The 26,607-nt window shown below is 44.5% G+C and overlaps 1 protein-coding gene across 5 annotated transcripts in view; it reads left to right on the top strand.

Annotated features, from left to right (window-relative positions):
- Positions 1–3,258: 3,258 nt before the first annotated feature.
- LOC147451374 (NAD(P)-binding Rossmann-fold superfamily protein) overlaps positions 3,259–26,607 on the top strand; it is a 55,168-nt gene continuing 31,819 nt past the window's right edge. Inside the window, exon 1 of one of the 5 annotated variants that reach the window (XR_015189221.1) lies at positions 3,259–3,457. Coding sequence is in view for 3 of the 5 variants with exons in the window: in XM_086520310.1 (XP_086376436.1) it covers positions 3,403–3,457 (55 nt within the window). In the remaining 2 variants the exon portion in view is untranslated. The remainder of the gene's footprint in view (positions 3,458–26,607) is intronic. The other 4 variants (XR_015189220.1, XM_086520310.1, XM_086520308.1 and 1 more) reach the window with 4 other exon arrangements.

The raw sequence follows: 26,607 nt of genomic DNA, 5'->3' as shown, positions 1-26,607 counted from the left end.
CGCCTTGCATGCATGCAAGTTACCTCCAAAATAGAAGTGATAACCTATTGTTTGATACGAATGAGAAGCCTAGGGGTGTGGAACCTGATACTTCACCCTACCATCTTGCCCTCTAGTTATAGGGTAGCCCCCATGCCGGTCCCATTTAGCCCTTGGCCTCACACTCCTCCCATCGATTCTCTCTAAGAAAATCCTCTATATATAGAGGCCCTTCTCATCCTAGCTTTGTTCATAGGAGCTTTGCCTTTAATCTACATAGGACATAGATCAAAAGAGCTGCCTTTACCAAAATGGTCCCTTTCTCTCTTATTAAATTCTTCCTCATTTGCCTAAACAAGTCAAAACCCTAAGCTTGAACTCCAGCCTTGCTAAAACTTAGTACTCAAATTTAGCTTTGATTGTTGATGGGACTTATCAATCATATGATGGTGAATTGATGGGTGTAATGTAACCTTTTTCGGGGGTACAAAATTTTTGTGGTAGCTTTCCATTCTGCAAAATGCCGTGGCAACAAGAACTAGGTGTGCCTTTTTGTCATTTTGTGATAGTTTTTCTATGTTAAGGAAGAGTGTCCATAATATTGAGTTTCCAATTTACTCTTTAAATAAAAAAAGTATTGAACCTTAGCTTGTAAGATTAGCATATTACCTGATAGGCTTATAGTATCATCTCCAACCTAGATCTCATAAACTCTCCAAGCTTGCCATAGACAATGCGCTTGAAGCACTCATTTAATGTTGATGGAAATGGTGATAATGATTCTCATTTAGGCATTCACTTGCTCTTTGTTGAGTCTATGTTGAGCATGTGCTTCTCTTTCTTTTTGTTTACAATTGTGTGTGCATGTGGTTGCATGCATTGAAAGAAGACCTACGTGAATTTAAGTTTGATAATGAGCACCATGTGTTTGTGTAAAGTTCCATACCTATTTTATGGTTGCCTCCATTTCCTAGTTTGTATTAAGAGCTCATGTGATTGACCACTATGCTACATGGGCCACACACATATCCAAGTTTCCAAATACATAACCACTTACTCCCACAAATTGATGGGCACCTTTGCACATCAAATTTGAAAAAGTATATATTTTTACTTGAGTGGCGTAGCATTGTAGAAAAAGCTAGGAATAACATAACACGTCATTAGGACGAGAATGATGGTTTACCCATGTGAGAGAAACCTAAGAGGGTGCTAAATGAGATGCATGCCATTGACAACTACTTACAAACCTCAGAGATTATATAGAAGAGTTCTCATCAAGGAACAAGGAAAGAAAGGTCCTCAATTAGCAAATGCAATGGTGAAAAGAGAGCTGGATGGTGGTTGGTCACCAAGCAAACATGGCAAAGGAGGTGGAGACCAAGGGATGGTTGCATGCTTTAGAGAGAGTGCCAAGGGTGAGAGAATCTTTTGAGGTGAGGTCATGACAGAACTAGAAGTAAATTTGAATGTTATTAGGTTGAGAAAGAGGGAGCATAATGCTCTAAACATCCAGATTCTCTCTTTTTGGCAAGACCATGGAGTTTAAAGGCATCAAAAAACCGACATCTTCTTCCTTAGTTGTAGCTGTTGGTGCTATAAAAGATGAGCCATTAGAGGAGCTTGATGATGATTACTTATTATTATTGAAAAGATGAAGAGGTACCGAAGAGAGTGAAAAGAGAAGAGGTATGGAAGAGAGTGAAAAGAGACAAACATTAAGAAGGTGACCCTCACATATCACTCTAAGACTTAATACATTATGTTTAGAAAGAGTTTTTTAGATTGAGGACAAGGTGGCTACCTAGAAGAGAATTGAGGAATCAAGGAAAGGATGCTTCAAGACCCATTAGGACTTGGAATTGGATAGGTCCAAGGAAAAAAGTGATGGAGATAGTCATAAATATGGCCTTTAAGAAGCTCATACTCATTCAAGCTCAAACTCTTTCCATGGTATTGCAAAACAAGCCAAGGGAGAACATTGGCATTCATTTTCTCTATGTTATGTCACATTAAGGATTGGCCTAGTGTGCTTGCCGTTAATGTTGAGTTTATAATAGTATCCATGTCTCTTAAAAAACCCTTTGAATGACTAAGCCCTTCTGTTTTCAATAAACAACTCTAGTGTTGAAGGTTTCCAATTGCCAGTTTTGCTAGGAATGACAACTAAGTGGTTATGTATCTCGGCATAAAAGCCATGAACATGTTCATTACATTCTTTGGTATTTTCAAAACAATTTTCTATTGTCTACCTATATGATAAGATACACATGGTCAACATGAACACCTTTGAACTTGGAATTGATAGGTTTAAGCACAAAAGTGATGGAGATAGTCATAATATGGCTTTTGACAAGCTCATGCTCATTCAAACTCAAACTCTTATTGCAAAAACAAGCCAAGGGAGAACATTGGCATTCATTTTCTTTATGTTATTTCACATTAAGGACTTGCTTGGTGTGCTTGCCTTTGATATTGATTTTACAATAGTATCCATGGCTCTTAAAAAAACCTTTGAAGGATCGAGCCCTTTTGTTTTCCATAAACACCTCTAGTGTTGAAGGTTTCCAATTGTCAGTTTTGCTAGATATTGCAACTAAGTGGTTATGTATCTCAACATAAAGCCATGGACATGTGCGTCACCTTCTTTGGCATTTTCAAATAAATATATCAATTGTCTATCTATATGATAAGATAAACATGGTCAACATGAACAGTTGTCTACAAAATGTAAAAACATACTTACTGTTTGTTCATTTGTACGATGCAAAGACAGGAATGGATACCTACCCTTCATCGGATCATTGAGGACATTGTCACATTTCTCTTGTGATGAGAGCAATAGGAGAAGCACATACTCCTTCTTGAATCACTTACCCAAAAGGTCTGATTGCGAAAGAAATGTCTTTTAGGTTATGTCATTGTTTACAACTCTACACCCACTAGCCTGACTTTCGTTAGGTTGGTTTAGTGTCTCTTCTGTAGGGACCTCCAATTGCTGCAAAAAATATTGCAAAGAAAAAGCCCATTCATCAATGTAGTCTTATATTCAAACCCTATGTTGTTATTCAAGGCACAAATCCACGAGTTGGCTCTCCCAAAGTTTGTCTTTTCAACTCTTGTGCACATCAATCATTCTCCAAGATGACAAAACCCTGATATGTATTTTTGGTTTTAAATCCCTAATTTGGTGAGCAACACCATCCCTAGTTTTAAATCCCTAATTTGTTGAGCAACACAAGATTCACCATACAAAGTCTTATGGGAACCTTTTGATTACTCATTACTCATTTTAAGACTTCCCTGTCACTGATCAGTCATAGTAGGAAAGGAAGGCCGGTCACCATTTCATATGCTTTCACAAATTCCCTCCACATAATTCGGTTCAAATTCACGCGCATTCAGACATGCAGGCAACAACTCATGGTGCAGGCAAATCCTAGCAGCATGCGCCCTCAAGCTTCCCCTGCAGATACAGGTTCGGGATTTCTGGTTTCGCATACATCGCAGCTCTTCTTTCTAGGGCTGCAAAATATTTTCTTGCTTTTTGATTCCTTAACGTTTTTTCATCGTGCACGCACGCACCCACACACACACACACACACACACAACACACACACACACATAGAGAGAGAGAGAGAGAGAGAGAGAGAGGAGAGAGAGAGAGAGAGAGTCTTTGCAGTAGCGATGGAGTATAGACGAGGAACTCTGTACATGTTGCCTAGGAATCTTCATAATTTCGTGCGACACGGTTTTCTGCTGCATTACACAGTAATTGATTTTGGAAGCCTCAGTGACCCTGTGAGTATTGTCTCATGGAATATCCAGGGCCTTGGAGGACCATAGTTTGTATGTCATCGGGGCCATTTGAGATAGGAGCTCCACAGATGCCTTATGGATGGACCTATTGATATTCTTATGCTACAAGAGAATCATATGTGTGAGCCGCATTTGGTGATGTGGACACGTTCTACGAGGTAGGTATGAGACATTTTGGTTAGCGGAAGCATGGAAGGTAGCCTTGTGGACAAAGGTATTATTGTGCTAGGCAGGGCCCAATGGGTTACCATGCATGTTCAAGGTAGCCTTGTGGGCTTCTTGAACATTATGTAGCCAATCATGCAAGTGCCTCTCAGGAGCGGTATATCCAGGAATTGTTGGAAGCGTTTGGTTAGACCGAGTGCAAATTTATCTCTACTCCCATGGATCCCAATCAGAAGTTGTCATAGTTCGATCTTCCTCTTTTAGCAGATGCAACAGAGTATCGGAATCTAGTTGGCTCTTTCATTTGGGTACTCAACACCAGATTTCATGTCAGTTTCCGGTGGGTCTTCTCAGTTCCTTTATGCAGAAACCTGCCATGTTACACATGCAGCAGGACCTTAGGACATTGCAGTATTTGAAGGCAACCAAGTCATTAGGCTTTCAGTATGCTGCTGGAGGTGCGGATTCCCAGGTCATTCTACGAGGATGGACTGATTCAGATTAGGGAGGTGATCCAGATGGATGACGGTTTGACCACAGGTTTTACCTGTTCTTTTGGCTCAGCAACAATTTCGTGGAGCAGCAAGAAACAACTAACAGTTGCCTTGTCTTCCACGGAGGCAGAGTACCGTGTTGTTTGTAGCGCTACATGTGAGTCAGTGTGGATTCGGAGGCTACTTTTGGAGATGGGCTTTCCACAACAAACAACCATTATGTACTCAGGCAATCAGAGTTGTATTGCCATTGCGAGGAACCCGGTGTTTCACGCCTGGACCAAGCATATAGAGATTCAGTACCATTTTGTTGGTGAGAAGACCAAGGATGGCTCTATCCGACTAGAGTATATCCCGACTTCGGATAACCCTGCCGACATCTTCACCAAACCTCTTCCACATGCGACATTATCCTCTCATGCCAGCTCCCTTGGACTACTTCCCCGTCCAGGAGCTGAGAGGGCTTCTTGTCCGGTGGTAGCTCCGGTATCTATCACAAACTGGTGACGTGGCTGGCCCCAGACATACACTCACACACCTTGCTGCCTGAGATGCGCTGACAAGCTGACGTGGCAGCCAGCGGAAAATCCGCCGCAAAACGTGCTGACATGCTGACGTGGCAAGCTGTACGGACAACAGTATGGACGCTCCGCTTTTTGCGTTGACAGGTCGTAGGGAGTTCCCGAAATTACGCTGGCCAACTTTTGGGCACCATGCTTTAATTTTTGAGGAGCTTTTGGATTACAGTTGCTTTTAAGTTTAAGAGCTTTTGAGTTTGAGATTTTGGGACTCCGCTTTTGGGCATCCCCTGTAGAAATAAATATGTCTATTGGGCCCTCATTACTCAAAGCAGCTGGATGCAAAGTTTTGAGTGGGAGTCCCAGCAGATTCCCTTGTACTTTGCACCAAGATTAGTATAGAAAGAAATACCGAAAGGGGTGCCAGTCTTTGGGGCCAATACAGAACTACGTCGAGGCGTGTCGTCTTTTGTGAATTGTTTTAAAGTGAATCTCTGCTGTGTCACGGTAGAATCTTGACTTGGGGTGTGCAAGTTTGTTACAATGGTATCAGAGCACAGAAAGATTTTTCTTCTACAGAGGATCCGATCCTTTTTGCAGCGCACACAGCCTTTGGGAAAGAATCTTCATGTCCCGACCCCGGACTTATTAACCACTCCCACCCTTCATACATCGTGCATCAGGCGTGCTCCCGCCTTCATCGCTCTGTCTTACAAGGCATAAAGCCATAAAGAATCCCAGATTACACATGGGTTCTCGTGGAGAATCTGATAGAGATGACACCTCTCAGTGGGAAGGCAAAGAAAAGTTGAAAATCCGGCGCGGGCGGAAGAAAAGAATGAAGATTTGGGTAATTTTTTTTTCAACGGACAATTTTGCCAGAACGGAGTACAAACATCAACTGCAGATCGGCATATGTGTGAACAGATTGATTAAGTACTCCAAGGACCCGAGATTGGCGAAACACCTGAAGGATTACCCAATTGATACGATTTACTCGAGATGGCGTGTGGCCATTGCTTCTCCTCTTAGGTTAGGAGGAAAGCGAAAGAATAAACGGGTGCAGAAAAGCAGAACCTGTACTCGCAAAAAGAGATGGACAAGAACTCTTGAAAAGAAGATGAACTCAAGGACCACTAGAAGATAAACTTGAGAGTTACAGAGCAGCAGCCGAGTGTGGAAGAAAAGGAAAGATGAAAGCATAACTGGTACCACAGTGAGTGGGGCCCGAATCGAATCAGATCAACAAAAGTGTAAAACTTTGTCGCCCTTGGGGCAAAGTGAAAGATCAGGAAGACCTCATTTTTCTTTGATGGAGGAGCCAAGGCCAACTTCTTGAATTGGCGGCTCGATTTGGAATTACGCCCGACAGGCTGAGGCCACAGGTGGAGGCAATTCTAGCGGCACCCGGATGGGATGTTGCTATTACAACAATCATTGGCAAACTTCGTTTGCAATGTCAGGGGTGTTTAGGGCACGAGGACTTCTACATAATGCCCTTGGGAGGTTGTGAAGTCCTCCTAGGAATCCCTTGGTACCACAAGAACAATGCCGTGGTTGACTAAGCGACTTTTGACAAATGCAGGGCAAGAGAGATTGTACTTGATGAAATTCAGTTTCTTTACTCGATCTTTTTTGAGAGAACTTAATGATGATTGAAGGTCGAATATGTTTGACCTCGAAAAGCAACGACAAGATTTTTCTGCAATAGAGGTTGATTGTTTCTCTGAAGGCATATAAAACGAGTTACCTCCTTTACGTCTTGAAGATCACATGATTGATTCGTGGTAGTACACCACCGAACCGGCCACCTTACAGTGTTAGCTGAGGCCAAGTTAAAGAAACAATGAACCAGAACAGATTTCCACATTTCAAGGATCGATGAATACTCGACAGACTTCAGAATTCTACTTGCCAAATTGATATAAGGAAGTGATTATCATCAGATCTATATTGCTCTTGGAGACGTCTACAAGACAGCTTTCAAGAAGACTTTTTGGATTTTCAAAGAATATCGATCATTTGTGGGTTTTCCAGACACTGAGGAAGAATAAATTGCTTATACATGTGAAAAAGAGCGAGTTTTTCTTGCCCATAAATTGCTTTTACATGTGAAAAAGAGCGAGTTTTTCTTGCCTAAGATACCTTTCTTGGGACACATGTCTCAACAGAAAAAGTACAGATAGATCTGGCAAAAAATGACACTGTCCGCGATTGGCCTGACGATTTGAAGAATGTTCATGAAGTTAGAAGCTTCTTGGGCTTGTGTTCTTACTACCGGTGGTTCATTCGAAAGTTTGTAGAGGTCGCTTCCCCCTTTGCACATTCTGATATAGAAAGGAGTTCCTTTCTTGTGGGGACCCACAAAGGTGACTGCCTTTCAGACACTTGGAAAGAGAAATTGACTACGGGACCAATATTGACTTTGCCAAATTTGCAAAAGTCATTCAAAGTGTATTGTGATGCTTGTGGTTGTAGTCTGGGCACGGTCTTAATGCAAGAAGGCCATGTCATTGCTTATGAGAGCCGATTGTTTTCAAGGCCGGAATTGACAACACAGATTTATGAGAAAGAGCTTTTGGCAGTGATTAATGCTCTTACTCAGTGGCGATGTTACCTACTCGGAGCCGATTTTACGGTCTTAATTGATAATCAGATTTTACGCTACTTCTTGTCACAGAAGCAGTTTTCGGAAAAGCAAATGTGGTGGGCTAATATCTTGTCACAGTTTCACTTCCAGATTGTCCATGTTCAGGGACAGAAGAACTTGGTGGCAGATGCTTTGTCCCGAAAGCCGTTAGTCTTGGCTATATCCGCGCTTCATCATAGAAGCTTCGAGGATATGGTCGATCAGTATGCCACAGATCCGGATTTTTCAGATGTATTCACTTGAATACAGAATGGGGAGATAGTAGCAGGATATTCCTTATGGGATGGCTACTTCATGAAGAAAACGATGTTGTGCGTTACACAGCCGTTGAGGGAAAAGGTTTGGACAGAGTGCCATTGTCCACCTTTTACGGGTCACCGCGGCATTGACACCACCTTGAAAGGTGTGGAGCGTTATCTCTTTTGGCCGAGACTCAAGAAGGATGTGGACGACTTTGTACGCAGTTGCTTGGTATGTCAGAAGGTCAAGTTTGACAGGCATAAAGCACAAGGATTGTTATAGCCTTTACCCATTCCCACCCGCCCCTGGGAAAGTATTGCTAAGGATTTCATTTTTGATCTCCCGAAGAGACAGAATGGACATGATGGCCTTTGCACAGTCATCAACAGATTTAGTAAGCAGGCTCACTGCTCTACAGTAAAGAAACAATTAAGCTCGATTCTTTGGCAAAACTGTTCGAATATATGGCATGTCTGAGTCCATTGTTTCAGACAAAGATCCCCAATCTACTAGTTGTTTTGGACGGCAATCTGGGAAAACATTGGCACATGGTTGCAGCTCTTGTCCTCGTTCCACCCGCATACAGGTGGGCAATTTGGAAATAGCCAATTCAATGGTTTTGAATTTGTTGAAGTCTTCTTCTTTGGATCAGAAGACTAAATGGGAAAAGTATTTGCCCTTGGTGGAGTTTGCCTACAACGATACACGGGAAAGACGCCATTTGAAGTGTTCGAGGGTGCTAAGAAGCTTCTTCAATTTCTAAGCACCTAAGACAAGATTCTTTTGAAGAAGATTTTTGAAATACAGTCTAGAAGGCATGGAAGGCCATCTAGCCGTTTAAAGGAGGAGAAGTCGTCCTCTTTTGACAATGACCAAATCAACAAGAAAACCAAGGAGTTAAAGGAAGGGAGTCAGGCAAGGACACCCATCGAGCCCTTGAGTTGAATAACAGTTTGATGTCGCCTTCTCTGGAGTGTGGTTCTTAGAACATTCCAGGGAGCGAAAGACGCCATCTTAGTTGAAAAGAACGACGAGTATGCAAGAGATATCATCATGCCTTGGCATCACTTGAAAATGAATGAGAAAGATACATTGGATGACTACTGCCAAAGATTTTGGGATACTTGTCGAAGATTCTTTTGAAAGACCAGATTGAGCGGTTTTGCTATGATTTGCTAAAGAGATTCAAGACTATGCTTTACATCAGAAGTCTTACTCCATGGGACATGACTCAGCAACGATTTGGAATGCATGCCGGCTCATTGACTTATGCGACAGACAGGATAATATCAAAAAGGCAAGAGTCTTTCGGTGAAGAGAATGAATCAAGGGAAGCAGATGATAGCTCATCACAGGATTCTGGCGAATCAGAGGGTTCCAAAGAACTAAGGAAACCAGATGCAAGTTCATCAAAGGATTCCAGAGAAAGAGGAATCAGATGATAGTGCGTCTTAGGGTTTCAATGATTGACTCTGACGTGCCAATGGACAGGGAAGCAAAAGACGCTACCCATAGGTCCCAGGGCACAAGGAAAGAAAGGAAAAAGGGAATCAACTCGTAGATCAAAACATTCCCCAGACCCAGGATAAGATTTTTGAAGCCAACCAGTACACGAGGGACTTGGACACTGCTTTTGCCAAGGTCTAGGAGGCTTTAGAGAAATCTCAAGAAAGACATAAGAAGGCAACAGATTGACATCGTTGCGATTTGGATTTAAAGGAGGACGATTGGGTGCTCTTGCATTTTGAGAAGGCACGCCTAAGAAAACGAAAAAGAAAGGAGCAGCTTTTTCCAAAGCTTGGCATGAGGTATTATGGCCCTTTCCAGATAAACGAAAAGATAAATGATATCTCCTTTAGACTGAAGTTGTCCGATACTTGGAAGATTCACAATGCTTTTCATGTGAGTCTATTGAAGCCTTTAAAAGGCGATGTGCCTGATGTTAGGGAGCCAGATGCGCAACCCGAAGTGGAGGAAAGCGAGGAGATACTCGTTCCAAAACAGATGTTGGCACATAAAGATAGAAATATTTAAGGTAAAGTGATTAGGCGGTTCTTGGTTAAATTCAAGGACTATCTTGCAGTGAATGCGAAGTGGATGGAGGAGGAGGACCTAGCAGATAACCCTTAGATTTTGGAACTTTATCTTGAAGCATTTGGTTTAGCATAGTCTACTCCGATAGAATCCCGATCTCAGCATGGGTGAATCTAGTGCAGCGGGCTTGCAAAAGAGGGGAGTCGCTCTGCTCCTTTGTCAACGGATTATCCCGATTTTTGATATAGAGTCATTGATGTCCCTTTGGGTTTCAGGGATACTATTGGGCTGACAGTATTCTATTGTACCACTTTATGAACTGGAATTCCCAAAAATGATATTGATTTATTTGTACTTGACTTGTTTGAGTGCAGGATCTGAAAGACGAAATGACTGCAGCATTTCGGTCTCATAAGTCTCTATAGACATGATTGCATTATGGATTAGTTAATCGGGCATCTGTGAGGTCCCGACTGGATCTAGATACGATTACTAAATACGTTGGCGATTAATCATGGTCTGAGATTTGGAATGAATTTGAATGTGATTTGTCATGTGATGTCCTCTGATGTCAAGTGATGTCCGGTGATGTGGCTGTCGATTGGTACATGTGCTAGATGTGTTGTATCTAGTGCGTCGATGCTAACAGTCAGTGTCTACTAAGACAGTTTATGGCCTCTGTCTGTTTTGCAGGCGTAATCGAGGGCGATTACAATTCTTTCAAGAGGGGGGTATGTCACAAACTGGTGACGTGGGTGGCCCGTGGACATATGTTAGGTGCAGCGGAATGAATGTTGTATTTTCTCAAGATTAGTGATCTTTATTGCTCAAGGTTCCTTTTAGTTCTTAGGGAAAGAGAGAGCTTTCCGTCTTATGGAGAATGCTATGTCACGACAAAGTGGTTGGATATTGTGCGTGCAAGTGAATGAGATTGAGAGAAGGAGAGAGAAGAGATACGACACTCGAGAGGTTGTAAAACCCTCCTCCGAAGGCCCCACTCTCGTTGGCGAGAGTGGTCTATTCTTTGATTGCACAAAGGTGTACAATGCGTATGCAATGGGACTATGCCGATGACGACGACGCTAATGACGACGACGACTCGATGGCTGAAATCTGTAGGCTTCTAATCGCTGAATTCGGTGGCCGTTTCGAGGCTGAAAATGACTGTTTTCTTGCTGTGGTTATGGCTGTAAATGACTGTTCGGGTCGGGGGTCATGCTAGAGATAAAAACGCTGATGTGGCTGGCTGAAAATGCTGCAAATCTGCAAGATAGGGCAGCGTTTTCAAAGGGCTGCCAACCTGCTGCAAAAACGCTATCAGGCTGAAGTCTTCATGCTGATAAAACTCCACAGAATGCTGAGGTTTTGCTGTGAATGCCTAGCATTAGTGGAAGCTGAAAAACACTTATGGAGGTTAGGTAAAAACGCTAGGTTCAAAGCTTTGATGGCGATGTCTGCTAGGGAGGGAAAACGCCAAGCAAGGTTGGTTGTTGGCGATGCTGGATCTAGGGATTGTGGGAGAAAACGTCAGGCATGGGAGGTGGATGGCGAGGGATCTTGATGCTGAGGGGGGTATTGCTGAGAAGTTGCATGTTGAGCGGGAAGCTCCTGCTGCCTCTTCTGCCAGAAAGTGCTAACTTGGGTTTGCTTATATATTAACTTAGCAAAATTGCCTTATCTACCTTTGTTGGAAAGTCACTTAAAAATAATAAGTGAAAATCCCAATAAATAGGAAAATAGGCTAAATGCACTGGAAAATTCTCCTAACTGATGCTAATGGATTCTGATGGGAATTCCGATGATCATGCTGTGTGCAACCGGAGGATATGCATCTAAGCTAAGTGACTGGGCATGCACGGTCTATGAATAGACTCACAAAAGTGCCAGATCACTGCTAATCTAGACTTGATTGAACTGACTGAACCCTACTGTGGTGTAGCTTGTCCACGGACACATAGGGTTGGGATGTGTCACATGACAACATACACTTACACACCTTTCTACCTGAGATGCGCCGATAGGTTGTGGTAGCCAGCGGAAAATCCGTCGCAAAACGTGCTGACATGCTGACGTGGCAGGCTGTACGGACAATAGTACGGACGCTCCGCTTTTTGCGCTGACAGGCCGTATAGAATTCCGAAATTACATTGGCCAGCTTTTGGGCACTATGCTTTAATTTTTGAGAAGCTTTTGGATTACAGGTGCTTTTAAGTTTAAGAGCTTTTGAGTTTGAGATTTTGGGGCTCTACTTTTGGGCATCCCTTGTAACAATAAATATGTCTGTTGGGCCCTCATTACTCAGAGCATCTGGATACAGAGTCTGAGTGTCAGTCCCAAGAGACTCCCTTGTACTTTGCACCAAGATTAATATAAAAAGGAATATCGAAAGGGGCGCCAGTCTTTGGGGCCAATACCTCTGGGCACGGAACTATGCCGGGGCGTGTCGTCTTTTGTGAATTGTTTTAAAGTGAATCTTTGCTGTGTCGCGGTAGAATCTTGACTTGGGGTGTCCAAGTTTGTTACAATGGTATCAGAGCACAGAAAGTTTCTTCTTCTATGGAGGTGTAACAGACTTGGACACTCCAAGTCAAGAATCAACCGCGACAGCACCAAATAACCACTTCAAAACAATTCACAGATCACAATAGATTTGCACTGACCTGGCGGAGTTCCGTGTCTATAGATATTGGCCCCAAAGACTGGCGCCCCTTTCGGTATTTCTTTTTATATTAATCAGATCAAAGTACAAGAGAGTGGGTCGGGATCCACTCTCAGACTCTGCGTCCAGATGCTCTGAGAAGTGAGGCCCTCACCACTAATTTAAAGGTTACAAGGGATGCCCAAAAGCAGAGCCCCAAAAGCTTCAAATCAAAAGCAACTGCTCTTTCTCTCTCACAGAGACTCAAAAACTTGAAAGCAAAAGCATTCTCTCTCTCTTTCTCATTGCACAGAAAAAGCGATTTGCGTTGCTCATCATTAATTTTAAAAAAAAAAAAAAAAAGCCTCCGTGATTTTCGGAAATTAGGGTTTCTGGTAGAAATTAGGGTTTGTCGGACTTTTAGGGTTTTTGCTGTCCGCCACGTCATCACTTTGTGACATACCCCCCTCTTGAAAGCATTGTAATCGACCGCGATTACGCCTGCAAAACCGACAAAAGCCATAAACCGTCTTAGCAAACAGTGACCGTTAGTGCCTACGTACTAGGGACACACATCTAGCACATGTACCAAATCGACAGTCACATCATAGAACATCACAAGACATTCAACATTCATTCGGCTCTTAGACCATGATATATCGGCAATGTAGCTAGCAATCACATCTAGGTCCAATCGGGACCTCATCAATGTCCGATTGACTAACCCCTATTGCAACCATGTCTATTCGAGATCAAGTAGACCAAAATGCTGCAATCGTTTCGTCTATCAGTTCTTGCACTCACAAGAAGTCAAGAACAAATCAGTATCATAATCAGGAATTCCATTTCATAAAGTCATCCAGCAGAATACTGTCAGCTCTCAGTATCCCTGAAGCTCAAAGAGACATCAGTGACTTTAGTATCAAAATCAAGGCATCTGTTGACAAAGGAGCGGAGTAACTCCTGTCACGTGACACATCCCAACCCTATGTGTCCGTGGACAAGCCACACCACAGCAGGGTTCAGTTAGTTTAGATTAGTAGTGATCTGGCACTTTTGTGAGTCTATTCGTAGACCGTGCATGCCCAGTCACTTAGCATAGATGCATATCCTCTGGTTGCACACAGCATGATCATCGGAATTCCCATAAGAATCCATTAGCATCAGTTAGGGGAATTTTCTAGTGCATTTAGCCTATTTTCCTATTTATTGGTATTTTCACTTATTAATTTTAAGTGACTTTCCAACAAAAGTAGGTAGGGCAATTTTGCTAAGTTAATATATAAGCAAACCCAAGTTAGCACTTTCTGACAGAAGAGGCAGCAGAAGCTTCCTGCTCAACAGGCAACTTCTCAGCAGTACCCCCCCCCTAGCAGTAGACCCTCGCCATCCCCATCCCTCCCTTGGCGTTTTTCACAGCATTACACATCGCCTCGAAGTCACCCCCCTTCTGGCGACAGTTCTCTGTAGATCGGCCCAAAGGCTTAGCGTTTTGGGATATCAGCCCATCAGCAAAAACGCCAGCAAAACAGATCAGCCTTTTAGCGTTTTTGCATTGCTGCCCTTCAGCGTTTTGGTGAGGAGACATATCCAGCCAGCGTTTTTGGTTTCAGCACTTAACCGCCACAGATGCCCACAGTTTCAGCCCTAAGACACAATAGCAGAACTCCCCCTAGACGGTTGCAGATGTTCCCCCATTTTCAGCCATAAAGCGCAGCCAAAACAGTCATTTTCAGCCACCGAAACAGTCCCAGAATTCAGCGAATAGAAGAACTCAGATTTCAGTCATCAAGTCGTCGTCGTCACTGTCGTCGTCATCGGCATAGTCCCGTTGCATCAGTCCATTGCATTCGCATTGTACACCTTTGTGCAATCAAAGTAGACCACTCTCGCCGACGAGAGTGGGGCCTTCGGAGGAGGGTTTTACAACCTCTCGGGTGTCGTATCTCTTCTCTCTCCTTCTCTCAGTCTCATTCACTTGCACGCACAATATCCACTCACTTTGTTCGTGATCATAGCACTCTCCATAAGACGGAAAGCTCTCTCTTTCCCTAAGAACTAAAAGGAACCTTGAGCAATAAAGATCACTAATCTTGAGAAAATACAACATTCATTCCGCTGCACCTAACAACTCCCCTCTTGTGCATTCCACTGCACTTGATCTTCGGCCAAGCTGAATTTCTGGGTTCCGTTTGGAGTAGACTATGCTAAACCAAAACATCGAGGTAAAGTTTCACAATCCGAGGAGTATCTGCTAGGTCCTCCTCCTCCATCCACTTCGCATCAAATGCAGGAAAGTTCTTGAACTTAACCAAGAACTGCCTTCGGACTTTACCTTTCTTCGTATCCGTATGTGCCAAAATCTGTTCAGGAACAAGGGTCTCCTCGTTTTCTTCCACTGCGGGTTGCTCATCAGGCTCCCCATCATAAGGCACATCACCCTTAACAGGTTTCAAGAGACTCACATGCAATGCATTGTGAATCTTCCAAGTATCTGGCAGTTTCAATCGAAAGGAGACATCATTTATCTTTTCAGTTATCTGGAAAGGTTCGGACTCCGTAGTATCGCATACTAAGCTTTGGAAAAAACCTCTCCTTTCCCTTTTCCTTTCTTAGGTGTGCCTTCTCAAAAGTAAGAGCACCCAATCATCCTCCATCAATTTCAAGTCGCGACGATTGCGATCCGCTGTCTTTTTCTGTCGTTCTTGAGACTCCTGCAAAGTCTCGCGAACCTTGGCAAAAGCCGTATCCAAATCTCGTGAATATTCATCCGCTTTAAATATCTAATCTTTCGCGCTCAGGAAGGATGGAACCTTTGCAACACTGTCAACAATCTCACATGGCATCTTCCTCGTCGAAGAGTGTATCGTGTTGTTGTAGGCAAATTCCACCAAAGGTAAGTTCTTTTCCCATTGAGTCTTCTGATCCGAGATACAAGACTTCAATAAATCTAAAATCACTGAATTGGCAATCTCAAATTGCCCATCAGTCTGCAAGTGGAACGATGACGAGAACTGCAACCGCGTGCCAATGTTCTCCCAAATTGCCTTCCAAAACAAACTCATAAATCTGGGGTCTCTGTTGGAGACAATCGTCTCAGATGTGCCATATAATCGTAAAATCATCGTGATCATTCTGCGTTCTCGGGAGATCAAAAATGAAATCCATTTCAATACTTTTCCAGGGGCGGGTGGGTATGGGTAAAGGCTTTAACAATCCCTGTGCCTTATGCCTGTCAAAATTGACCTTCTGGGCCCTGGCATACTAAGCAACTGCGCACAAACTCTTCCACATCCTTTTTGAGTCTCGGTCCAAAGAAGTATCTCTCTACCCCCTTCATGGTGGTAGCAATGCCGCGGTGACCCATAAAAGGTGGACAGTGGCATTCAGTTATAACCTTTTCCCTCAACGGCTGTGTAACGCACAACATAGTCTCATCAAGTAGCCTTCCCAAAGGGAGTATCAAGCTACTGTCTCCCCATCTCGTATCCGTGTGAAAATATCTGCAAAATCTGTATCTGTGGCATACTGATCGACCATATCCTCGAAGCTCCTATGATGTATCGCGGAAATAGCCAGAACCAACGGTTTCCGAGACAAAGCATCTACCACCACATTCTTCTGTCCCTGCACATGGACAATCTGGAAGTGGAACCGTGACAAGATGTTCGCCCACCGCATCTGCTTTTCCGAAAGCTGCTTCTGTGACAAGAAGTAGCGCAAACTCTGATGGTCTGTAAAGACAGTAAAATCCGCTCCGAGTAGGTAATGCCGCCACTGAGTAAGAGCATGGATAACCGCCAAAAGCTCTTTCTCATAAATCTGTGCTGTCATCTCCGGCCTAGAGAACACACGGCTCTCGTAAGCTATGACATGGCCTTCTTGCATCAAGACCGCACCCAGATTACGACCACAAGCATCATAATATACTTCAATGACTTCTGCAAGTCCGGCAAAGTCAAAATAGGTCCTGTAGTCAATTTCTCTTTCAATGTCTAAAAGGCAGTCATCTCTGTGGGTCCCCACGAGAAAGGTACTCCTTTCTGTGTCAAGATATGCAAAGGGGAAGCAACCTCTGCAAACTTTCGTATGAACCACCTGTAGTACGAACACAGTCCCAAGAAGCTTCTAACTTCATGGACATTCCTCAAGTCGGGCCAATCACGGATAGTCTCTATCTTGGCCGGATCCATTTGCACTCCTGCTGCTGACACAATGTGTCTCAAAAAGTGTATCTCTGGTAGGAAAAATTCACTTTTCTTTGCATTAATCACTAACTTGTGATCTCGTAATGCCTGAAAGACCTGAAGCAGATGATCTCTGTGTTCTGCCTCATTCTTGGAGAAAACAATGATGTCGTCAAAGAAAGTGCCAACAAATAGCTTGTACTCGAAAAATCCTGTCCATCAGCCGGTTAAATGTCGCAGGAGCATTGGTTAAGCCAAAAGGCATCACCAAAAACTCTAATAACCCAAAAGTCGTTCGAAAAGCTGTCTTGTAGACGTCTCCTGGCGCTATCCTGATCTGATGATATCCACTCTTCAAGTCAATCCTGCTAAAGCACGAGGATCCTCGTAACCTGTCGAGTATATCATCGATCCGAGGAATCGGAAATCTGTTCGTGATGGTTATTTTGTTGAGAGCTCTATAATCGATGCACATTCTCCAAGATCCGTCTTTCTTCAAAACCAACAACACTGGAGAGCAATACGGTGAAGTACTAGGCTGGACAAGACCCTTTTTCCAAGAGGTCTTTCATTGGGTTCATAGTCTTTTCATTCTGTACTCGGCTCACACGGTAAGGTGGCCGATTCGCTGGCGTGCTTCCAGGTATCAGATCAATGGTTTGATCTTCAGGCCCTCTAAAAAAAGCAATCGGCATGAGTGTGGAGAAAAATTTTGGCGTTCTTTTGTTCAGGTCAAAACATATTCAACCTTTATCCATCGTTCAGTTCTCTCCCAAAAGAATGAGTAAAGAAAATGAAGTTCATCAAGTACAATCTCTGAGCCCTTCATTTGTCAAAGTCGCTTTCTCGGCCCGATAGTCAACCACGGCGTAGTTCTGGTGGTACCAAGGGATTCCGAGTAGAACGTCACTCGCGTGCCCTGAACACCCCCTGTTGTTGCAAATGAAGTTTGCCAATGCTCGATGTAATGGCAACATCCCATCCGGGTGCTAGTCGAACTACCTCCGCCTGTGGCGTCAGTCTGTCGGGCGTAATTCCAAATCGAGCCGCCAATTCCAAGTGAAAAGAAGTTGGCCTTGGCTCCTTCAAAAGAGCTTTCTGATCCTTCACTCTGCCCCAAAAAGCGGCAAAGTTTGTACTTTCATTCATTTGATTCGGGCAAGTTCCACGCCATGTGGTACCAGTTCTGCTTTTCTATCTGCCTTTTCTGCCACGTTCCTTAGCTGCTCTCAAACTCTCAGGTCTGTTGTCGTCTTTATCATTCTTTCCTTTCTGTGCCTTTTTAGGGCACTTCGCGGAGATATGTCCATGTTCCCCGCATCCAAAGCACTTCCCCTCTCTGATGAAGCGAGCTCTCTCCTTAGGAGTAAGCTTGGGTCATGCATCCTTTTTCTCTGGGTTGCTCTTTTTCTTTCTACTTTCATTCCCAGAAGTCTGTTCGGCTCGTTGTGTCATGGCCTCATCTGTGGGGTAGGTCAGACTGCCAGAGTGAATGGCAAAGCCCCGCTTCGCATGACTCATCAACTCCTGAATAGAAGCTGACTTCTGTTCCAAGCAGTGATCTCGGATCTCTGTAGGTAGACCCAAGGTAAACCACTCAATCTGTTCTCTGAACGAGATCTTCTTGAATGAAGAGGCAGGTAGAAAAGAGCTCCAAAATCTTTCACAGTAAGCATTGATTGTATCTTTCTTGGTTATCCGAAGATGGTTCCAAGCAACTCGTATATCTCGTTCATATTCTTGCGTCAACCAAGAAGAAATAAAAAGCTTCTTAAATTTCAGCCATTTAACTGGCGCAGTCTTGTTTAAAAGAAGCGTGGACCACCAAGTACGAGCATTCCTCTTAAAGTAAGAGGCAGCTCTCCGAATCTTGGAGTGCTTTGAATAGCGTCCTCCCCGCGAAAGCGGTGTCAAACTGTTGTATAAAAGACAAAGCCTTCGAAGCATCTGAGTATCCTGAAAAAGTATCAAACTTGATCGAGTGGCCACCTTCCTTAAACTCTCGGACTTTCTTGCTTTTATCTTCGAGAAAGTCATACTGGTTAGCTTTGTAAAAAAAAAAAATTCTTGTTCGCATAAAAGTTTCCGTCATTGGAATCTGAGCTGTGTGTAGACGAGTCCTCAGTAGAACTGTCAGTCTCTGGGCGAGTAGCCTTCTTTGCCTTTTTCTTGCCCTTTCCGAAGCTTTGTTTCTTGCTTCGCTTTTTGCTTTTTTCTGTCTTCTTCGCTCGAGTCTGAAGAGCTAGAAGAACTGTCACAAACGGGAGCGCATAACAATATAAAATACATTCGGATAAATAGGATTTATCACTTATTACTGAAGCCAGAGGATATAGAGAGAAATAAATAGAGAGAGAGATAGAGTGAGAAGATCGACACAGTACTGGGGACCAGAAGATGGGGCTGGTCCCCCCCGTAATAGTATCTTTATTACTGAGGAGAAGTCATACAAGCACTTGAACCGAACGTATTACCACATTCGTTCTAGAATAAGACTCGATGGTTCCCGGAAGCCTCAGCTTCCGATTCCTAGGGCAAAACCCTATTCCAAGGAACTTCCGTTCCTTATTCCAATTCCTCGAGAACCTCCTCGAGAATCAAGGTTCTCGCCTCTGGATCTCACCTTCCAGACTCAGGGCATGGCATCCCTGCAACTCTTTTCCAACTCTCTTTCCAGAGTCCTCTTCCCGCAGAACAACTCTGCTTTCCCGGACACAAAGTCCTTACCTGGGAATCCCAACTTCTTGAGAGACTACCTCTCTCCGATCCGTGGATCTACTTCCCAAACTCGGGTACGAAACCCTTGGGCTGATCTGGCTCTAGTTCCTCAGAGCGCTTTTCTTTTCTCCTGCAGAGGCTCATGCCTTCCTCTGCTCCTACTCCCTCACGAAAGAGGAAGTACACCTGCAATCAAATACTGAAAGATCATAACATGAAAATTGTTACCTTCAAAGTCTCGACGCTTGAAACGCAACTCGATTCTCGAAAAGCAATTCCCCGGAAGAGATCTCTACATAGAAAATTCCTCTCTTCCAATCCTACACACAAAAGAGGTGTGTTCTCGGGTTCCTTCTCGTAAATCAGCCCCGTCTACGACGTTTATGGGCTGAAAACAGAGAAAAACAGCAGCTTGTCGCGATGGAAACACGCTCCGTAGGCACTTCTTCGCGAGGGAACTCCCGCACTGGGTCTTGGCGACATCGGGTACACTTGGAACAGCCATGGGCATCACCGGCAAACGTCTTCTTTGCGGGTGAACTCTGCAGCAGCATCTCCTTCTTGTAAAAACTGATCCTTTCCTCTGAGTGAGGGCATGAGATGCTTTTATAGCTCCCGGCCACGGGCACCAATAGCTGCTCACGTAGAGATCGCGGCCGTTTTTTTTTTTTTTTTGGGGCGTTGTTCCGCCATGAAAAAAACGAGAGAGAGAAAATGCTGGCTGATCTGTTGCCTTATTTATCGGATGGCTGCCCACTTATTAAGTGGGCGACCGATCACCTTTAAAAATGGTCTGAATCTGTCCAAAAACTCAAGGAAACCTTATAAGTTAAAAACAATGCTTTCACTGCACTTGCCAGGCGTCCCTGGATGCAATCACACGCATAGTTGCAATGCAGACATAGACTTCCTCGCAGGAAAGCATTTGCTTTCTCGAAAAGCAATTCCGCTTTCTCAAAAAGCATCCGTTTTTCCTCAAAGTTTCCTCTGAACCCATCTTCATTCAAGTGCTTGCCTTTCCTTGTGCACAATTCTAACACAATTCGGAATTTCCTCTCGACTATGGATATTCCCTTTCCGATGCACCCGTCACCCACCTTGTGACGCATCAGGAATACCCATCACCTAGTCACTTCCTACCGAACCTACGGTACAATCTCCTTCGCGATGCTCTATGTCACCCATCCTATGACGCATCAGAGATGTCCGTTCCCGGATGGTCGGATACTTCTTCCCGATGCTCCCTGTCACCCATCCGATGTGACGCATCAGAAGTACCCGTTCCTGGTGGCCTTACAAATATTCCCATTCACAATGCTCCCGTCATTACTTTGAACGACGCACTAGGAATACTCTGTATTCGGATGTCTCCAGTGAGAAAAACCCTCTCACTTAAAATTCCAATAATTCATTTAGAATTATTTTTCCTGTTGTTCCAAGCGAGAAAACCCTCTCACTTATAAATCCAATAATTCATTTAGAATTATTTTCTTGTCAAATAAAGCCAGTTTAGCAACAAGAACTGTCAGAAGAAGAAGAAGACCTGGGTAAGCCTTCAAACTTGACACGCTTCTTCTGTTTCTTTGCCTTGTTGAATGTCAACCGACGACCCAAATATCCCGGAAGTCAGTGCCTTTCTTCTGCTTTTTTGCCGTGCTTTTTGTCTTTCTTTTGCACGTCGAAATGCTGAGCAATCCGTGCATCAACCACGTTCTCGAGGTCCTTCTCCGTATATTTCTTGGAGGCAAAAGGTTTCTCGAGAGCGGGTTTCGGGAGTGGTGTTGTGGTTCTCTGTCATTCCATCTGTACCTCTTCCAAAGAGGTCTGGTTCATATATTTTGCCAATTTCGGATCCTTCGCAAAACTGAGCATCATCTTTGTTGCATTGCCAATCAATTGACGACGCTTCATCTCTATTTGCTCCGCCTGAGTAGGCCGAGGCGGGCCATACTCTGTCTGAATCTTCGTTGTGATCCCAGCCCGCATCTCCATATGTAGAGGGAGTCGAATGATCCTTGCGTGAAGCCATAGGTGCCGCGGAAAAAAAAATTGGGGATCGGATTTCCCATAGAAGAGAAATTGGCCGTGCTCTGATACCATTGTAACAGACTTGGACACCCCAAGTCAAGAATCAACCGTGACAGCACCAAATAACCACTTCAAAACAATTCACAGATCGCGATAGATTTGCACTGGCCCGACGGAGTTCCGTGCCTAGAGATATTGGCCCCAAAGACTGGCGCCCCTTTCAGTATTTCTTTTCATATTAATCAGATCAAAGTACAAGAGATGGGTCGGGATCCACTCTCAGACTCTGCGTCCAGATGCACTGAGAAGTGAGGCCCTCACCACTAATTTAAAGGTTACAAGGGATGCCCAAAAGCAGAGCCCTAAAGCTTCAAATCAAAAGCAACTTCTCTCTCTCTCTCTCTCACAAAGATCAAAAACTTGAAAGCAAAAGCATTCTCTCTCTCTTTCTCATTGCACAGAGAAAAAGCATGATTTGTGTCGCTCATCATTATATATATATTTATATATATATATATTTATTTATTATTATTATTTTTAAGCCTCCGCGATTTCCAGAAATTAGGGTTTTTGGCAGAAATTAGGGTTTCTGTTGTCCGCCATGTCATCACTTTGTGATAGGAGGATCTGATCCTTTTTGCAGCGCACACAGCTTTTGGGAAAGAATCTTCGTGTCCGGACTTATTGGCCACTCCCACCCTTCATACATCGCGCATCGGGCGCACTTCCGTCTTCATCGCTCTGTTTTATAGGGCATAAAGCCATAAAGAATCCCAGATTACACATGGGTTCTCGTGGAAAGGCAAAGAAAAGTTGAAAATTCAGAGCGGGAACTGAAGAAAAGAATGAAGATTTGGGCAATTTTATTTCAACGGACAAGTTTGCCAGAACGGAGTACAAACATCAACTGCAGATCGACATATGTGTGAACAGATTGATTAAGTACTCCAAGGACCCGAGATTGGCGAAACACCTGAAGAATTACCCGATTGATACGATTTACCCAAGATGGCGTGTGGCCATTGCTTCTCCTCTCAGGTCAAGAGGAAAGCGGAAAGGACAGACGGGTGCAAAAAAGCAGAACGTGTACTCGCAGAAAGAAATGGACAAGAACTCTTGAAAAGAAGATGAACTCAAAGACGATCTCCCTCTTAGCCTCTAGGGATTCCTCTCCCGAGTGGCCTACACACCCTCGTGGTGTTGCTTCACACTCGATGAGATCCGGTGCCCATTTGGTGGGCGGTACGCGCTACTACCTCGACAGGGAGGAGATTCATCGCAATAGATACGAGATCTATTGGCTGCCTGTCATGGAGAGGTGTCTTGATCGCGGACGAGTTTCTCATCCGATTCACCCTTTTTCCGTTGCACCTTTGACAGGGAGCTCATTTGCGGCCCGACACTGTGGTTCATGTGGTGACCCCTTGCTTCCACATCTTCAAGGCTCAACCCGTCCCACCAGGTTGAGCCTTGGGTGTAGAGTTCCTTGAATTGTTTATGATTTGACTAATTTTCAAACTTGGGTGGCATAAGATCGTTGCAAAATGACCAAACCAATAGAGATCACATCGCACACAAAAATTGTACCAAAATACAACGATGCAAGAAAAAGAACCTCTAGAAGCTAGGTGGGTGAGTCATTCTACAAACCCTATCTCATAGTTCTATTGTCCTGCATTATACTTTCAAATGCCGAAGCCTACATACATCAAACCATGTCTTGCATGAGGAATTGGTTGTCCCACCAGCATAGATTGTCCGTGACATTTGGCTGGAGCCGATCCACCCACTTAGGGGCTAGTTTGAGAGACTCGAGGGCAGCTCCAACCGCATGCAAGAGCGCCACGAGGCCTTCTTGCGACTTTGGCATTGCGACTTCTTCGTCATGGTCCTTGGTGCACCTAAATGGCAGTACCGTCTGACAACCATCAGCGTGGTTGTTTCCTCCTCCCATCTTGTGATTTAGCCATCTTTGTACATATGTTGTTTTTCATTGGGAGTTTCCCCACATGTTGACGTAGTGTCTTTAGTAGGGGCAGATTGTAGCCCATTGGGCAATTTTCGTAACTAATAGAAGGATCTTTTTCTTGGGAAAAAAATGTTGCTGATATCTTTACCAAACCTCTTCCATAGGCGACATAATTTTCTCATGCCAGCTTCCTTAGATTTTTTTCTCGTCTAAGAGTTGAGGGGGGTGTTAGAGATTCCTGTCCGGTGGTGGCTCCAATATCTCCCAGGAGCAGATTAGGGAGTGAGGGCTGTTTTGTGGCTGTGCCCGGCCGTATCTGAGGTAGACGTACCTTTTCTCGGCGGTGCATTCCACGGTGTTGCCCACCCGGTAGGCTGGCATGGGGCGGGACCCCCATTCCGAGAGTTTCTTGAGATCAGAGTCTCGAGTGTTTTGCACTTGTGCTACTAAATGTGTGTTGCAGGTCACTTTCAGTGAGTTTACACATTTATTAGCATTTTTAACCATTTTGGGATCTTGGGTTTTTCTGGCCGTGTAGGGCAACCTATAATATATGCAACCAAACCCCGATGAGATCTGGGACCATGCCCCAGAACCGTTGGTATGATGATGAGTGTAGGGAGCTTTACAGACGTCTTCGCAGACTGCAGGCTTTAGGAGAGATCACTCAGAGAGAGGCCATATAGCAGATGCGGTCCCTTACACGCCGCAAACGGCGAGCATACGAGGAGGCACAATATTGGGATATGTATCATCTACTTATGAGCCGAGATGCCGCCACAGCGTGGCGAAGGATTAGAGAGCCTCGCTCTCCTACCCCCATATTGGATCCGCATACATGGCACACATATGCTAAGAGTCTTTACCATGTACCTCATCAGCCTCCGATCCCCCAGCCATCAGTATCCCGTCCTACCACATCGACTTTCTTTACAGAAAGTATGGTACAGAGAGCCATTAGACGTCTACAGCATGGGAGATCAACAGATCGTACAGGCATGCAGAGTGAGCACCTTATATATGCAGTTGATACACTTGCACCTTTTATTGCCCGCTTGTTTAATAGGGTACTAGCAGAGGGCTTCCCAGCAGAGTGGACCATGCACACCATAGCTCCTATTCACAAAGCTGGGGACATGACAGACCCCGGGAACTACAGGACGATCATGATTGGTCATACATTGGCCAAACTATATGGGGCAGTACTAGAGGCAGAGCTGAGTACACTTGCAGAGAGGGAGGGACTACTCACTCCAGGGCAGGCAGGTTCTCACGGGCTTTCTCTACTATTGATCATATCTTCACTCTCCATTGTCTGATTGACCAGGCAAAGGCGAGGAAGAAGAGGCTATATTGCTGCTTTGTGGGTTTTCGCAAAGCCTTTGACAGAGTACCACGGGAGCGCCTCTTTCATCGGCTTCAGTCTTTAGGGATACCCACGGAGATGATATGGGGCATCTATGCATTGTATGAGAAGGTACTGGGTCGAGTACGCTGTCTAGGAGGTCTATCTGAGACCCTTGCTAGCACTATTGGTGTGAAGCAAGGATGCTCACTATCTCCCACTCTCTTTGGGCTCTACATCGACGAGGTAGCTGACTTCATCATACACAGAGGAGGAGGAGGAGTTGACATCTCAGGTACACTTGTCCATGTTATGCTATATGCTGATGACATCATTCTAGTGTCTGAGTCACAGGCGGGACTCCAGTTACACCTACAGGCTCTAGATGATTTCTGTACACAGAGAGGGCTGTCAGTGAACCTTGGGAAAACCAAGGTTATGATATTTCACACATCTGGACACATTAGACGACAGGCGATCTTCACCCTTACAGGAGGCCAGATTGAGGTGGTGGATTCATATGTATACTTGGGTATTACATTTGCTGGCAAAGCGGGATGCTTCTCTATGACAAGAGCAGTGAGGGATAGATTGACACGAGGATATGCTGCTCTGGCCATGCTTGAGCGACAGTGTCATCAGGCACACTTTCAGGAAACCCGCACAAAGGGGTGGCTTTTTGATACTTTGGTCACACCAGCATTGATGTATGCAGCGGCAGTTTGGGCACCTGGGCTCTCTACTTCCTTTTGGACACAGATTGAGAGACCACAGATCTTGATGTTCTCACGGGTGATTCGCAGTAAACCTTCAGTACCACATGACATTATCAGAGCAGAGTTTGTTGCCACACCCATGCTAGTAGAGGCTCTCTTCCAGGTGGTCTGCTTTATTCACCGAGTACGAGATATGGACCCTGATAGACTTCGCAATCGCCTATGTACCACATATTACATCCTCATTATGGGACTGGATGGAGCTAGCTAGTTTGCATTGCATTCTTGTACACCCCTACGCATATATTTCACATACCCTTAGTGTTAGTGCTCCATCTCCCACCCCACTCCACTCATCACTCCTATCCTACTAGTTCAATCCTATTTTATTTTATTTCATGTTAGATTTTGTCCTTTTTCTGGTCACCCAGAGGCATTGATAGTTGTACATCGATTTTGTCTCATAGGTCGAGTTCGGCCTCTAGTAGACATTAATAAAGCTCTCTCTCTCTCTCTCTCTCTCTCTCTCTCTCTCTCTCTCTCTCTCTCTCTCTCTCTCTCTCTCTCTCTCTCTCTCTCTCTCTCTCTCTCTCTCTAGCGCTCCCCTTCCCCTCCGTGCTGAGCCCCTACTTGCAGGTACTACACTCACAGTTTGTTGCCGTGCCTATTTGGTGGGCGGTATGTGGTAGGAGGTCGATTCCGAGGAGATTTGTCGCAATAGATCTGAGATGCATTGGCTGCCCAGTCCCAAGAGGAGGTTTGCTCGTGGTTGCAAATGAGATCGCCACCCGATTTACCCTTTTCTGCTGCCCCTTTGACGGGGGGGAGGGGGATTTTGGGCGCCTTGCTTTTATGGAGGCTTGCTATTTGTGTGGGTCCCCAAGGGCTATAAAAGCACCCTGCCCACTTGCAGACACAAAATTTGCAGATTGTGATCGAATAATTGCTTGAGCACCTAGATTTTACCTTCCGACTTCTTGTATCAGAAGAGATCTATGAAATGAACCGAACGGGGATGTAGACAGTGGCAATTCAAGGCTATTGACTATGTGCAGGGGCATTCCGCTCCAACTCTCTCTCTCTCTCTCTCTCTCTCTCTCTCTCTCT

The sequence above is a fragment of the Adiantum capillus-veneris genome, chromosome 9 (genome assembly GCF_014529385.1).
Source record: "Adiantum capillus-veneris isolate H3 chromosome 9, ASM1452938v2, whole genome shotgun sequence".
Classification (NCBI taxonomy): Eukaryota; Viridiplantae; Streptophyta; class Polypodiopsida; order Polypodiales; family Pteridaceae; genus Adiantum; species Adiantum capillus-veneris.
This window is presented reverse-complemented; position numbering and strand designations above follow the sequence as displayed.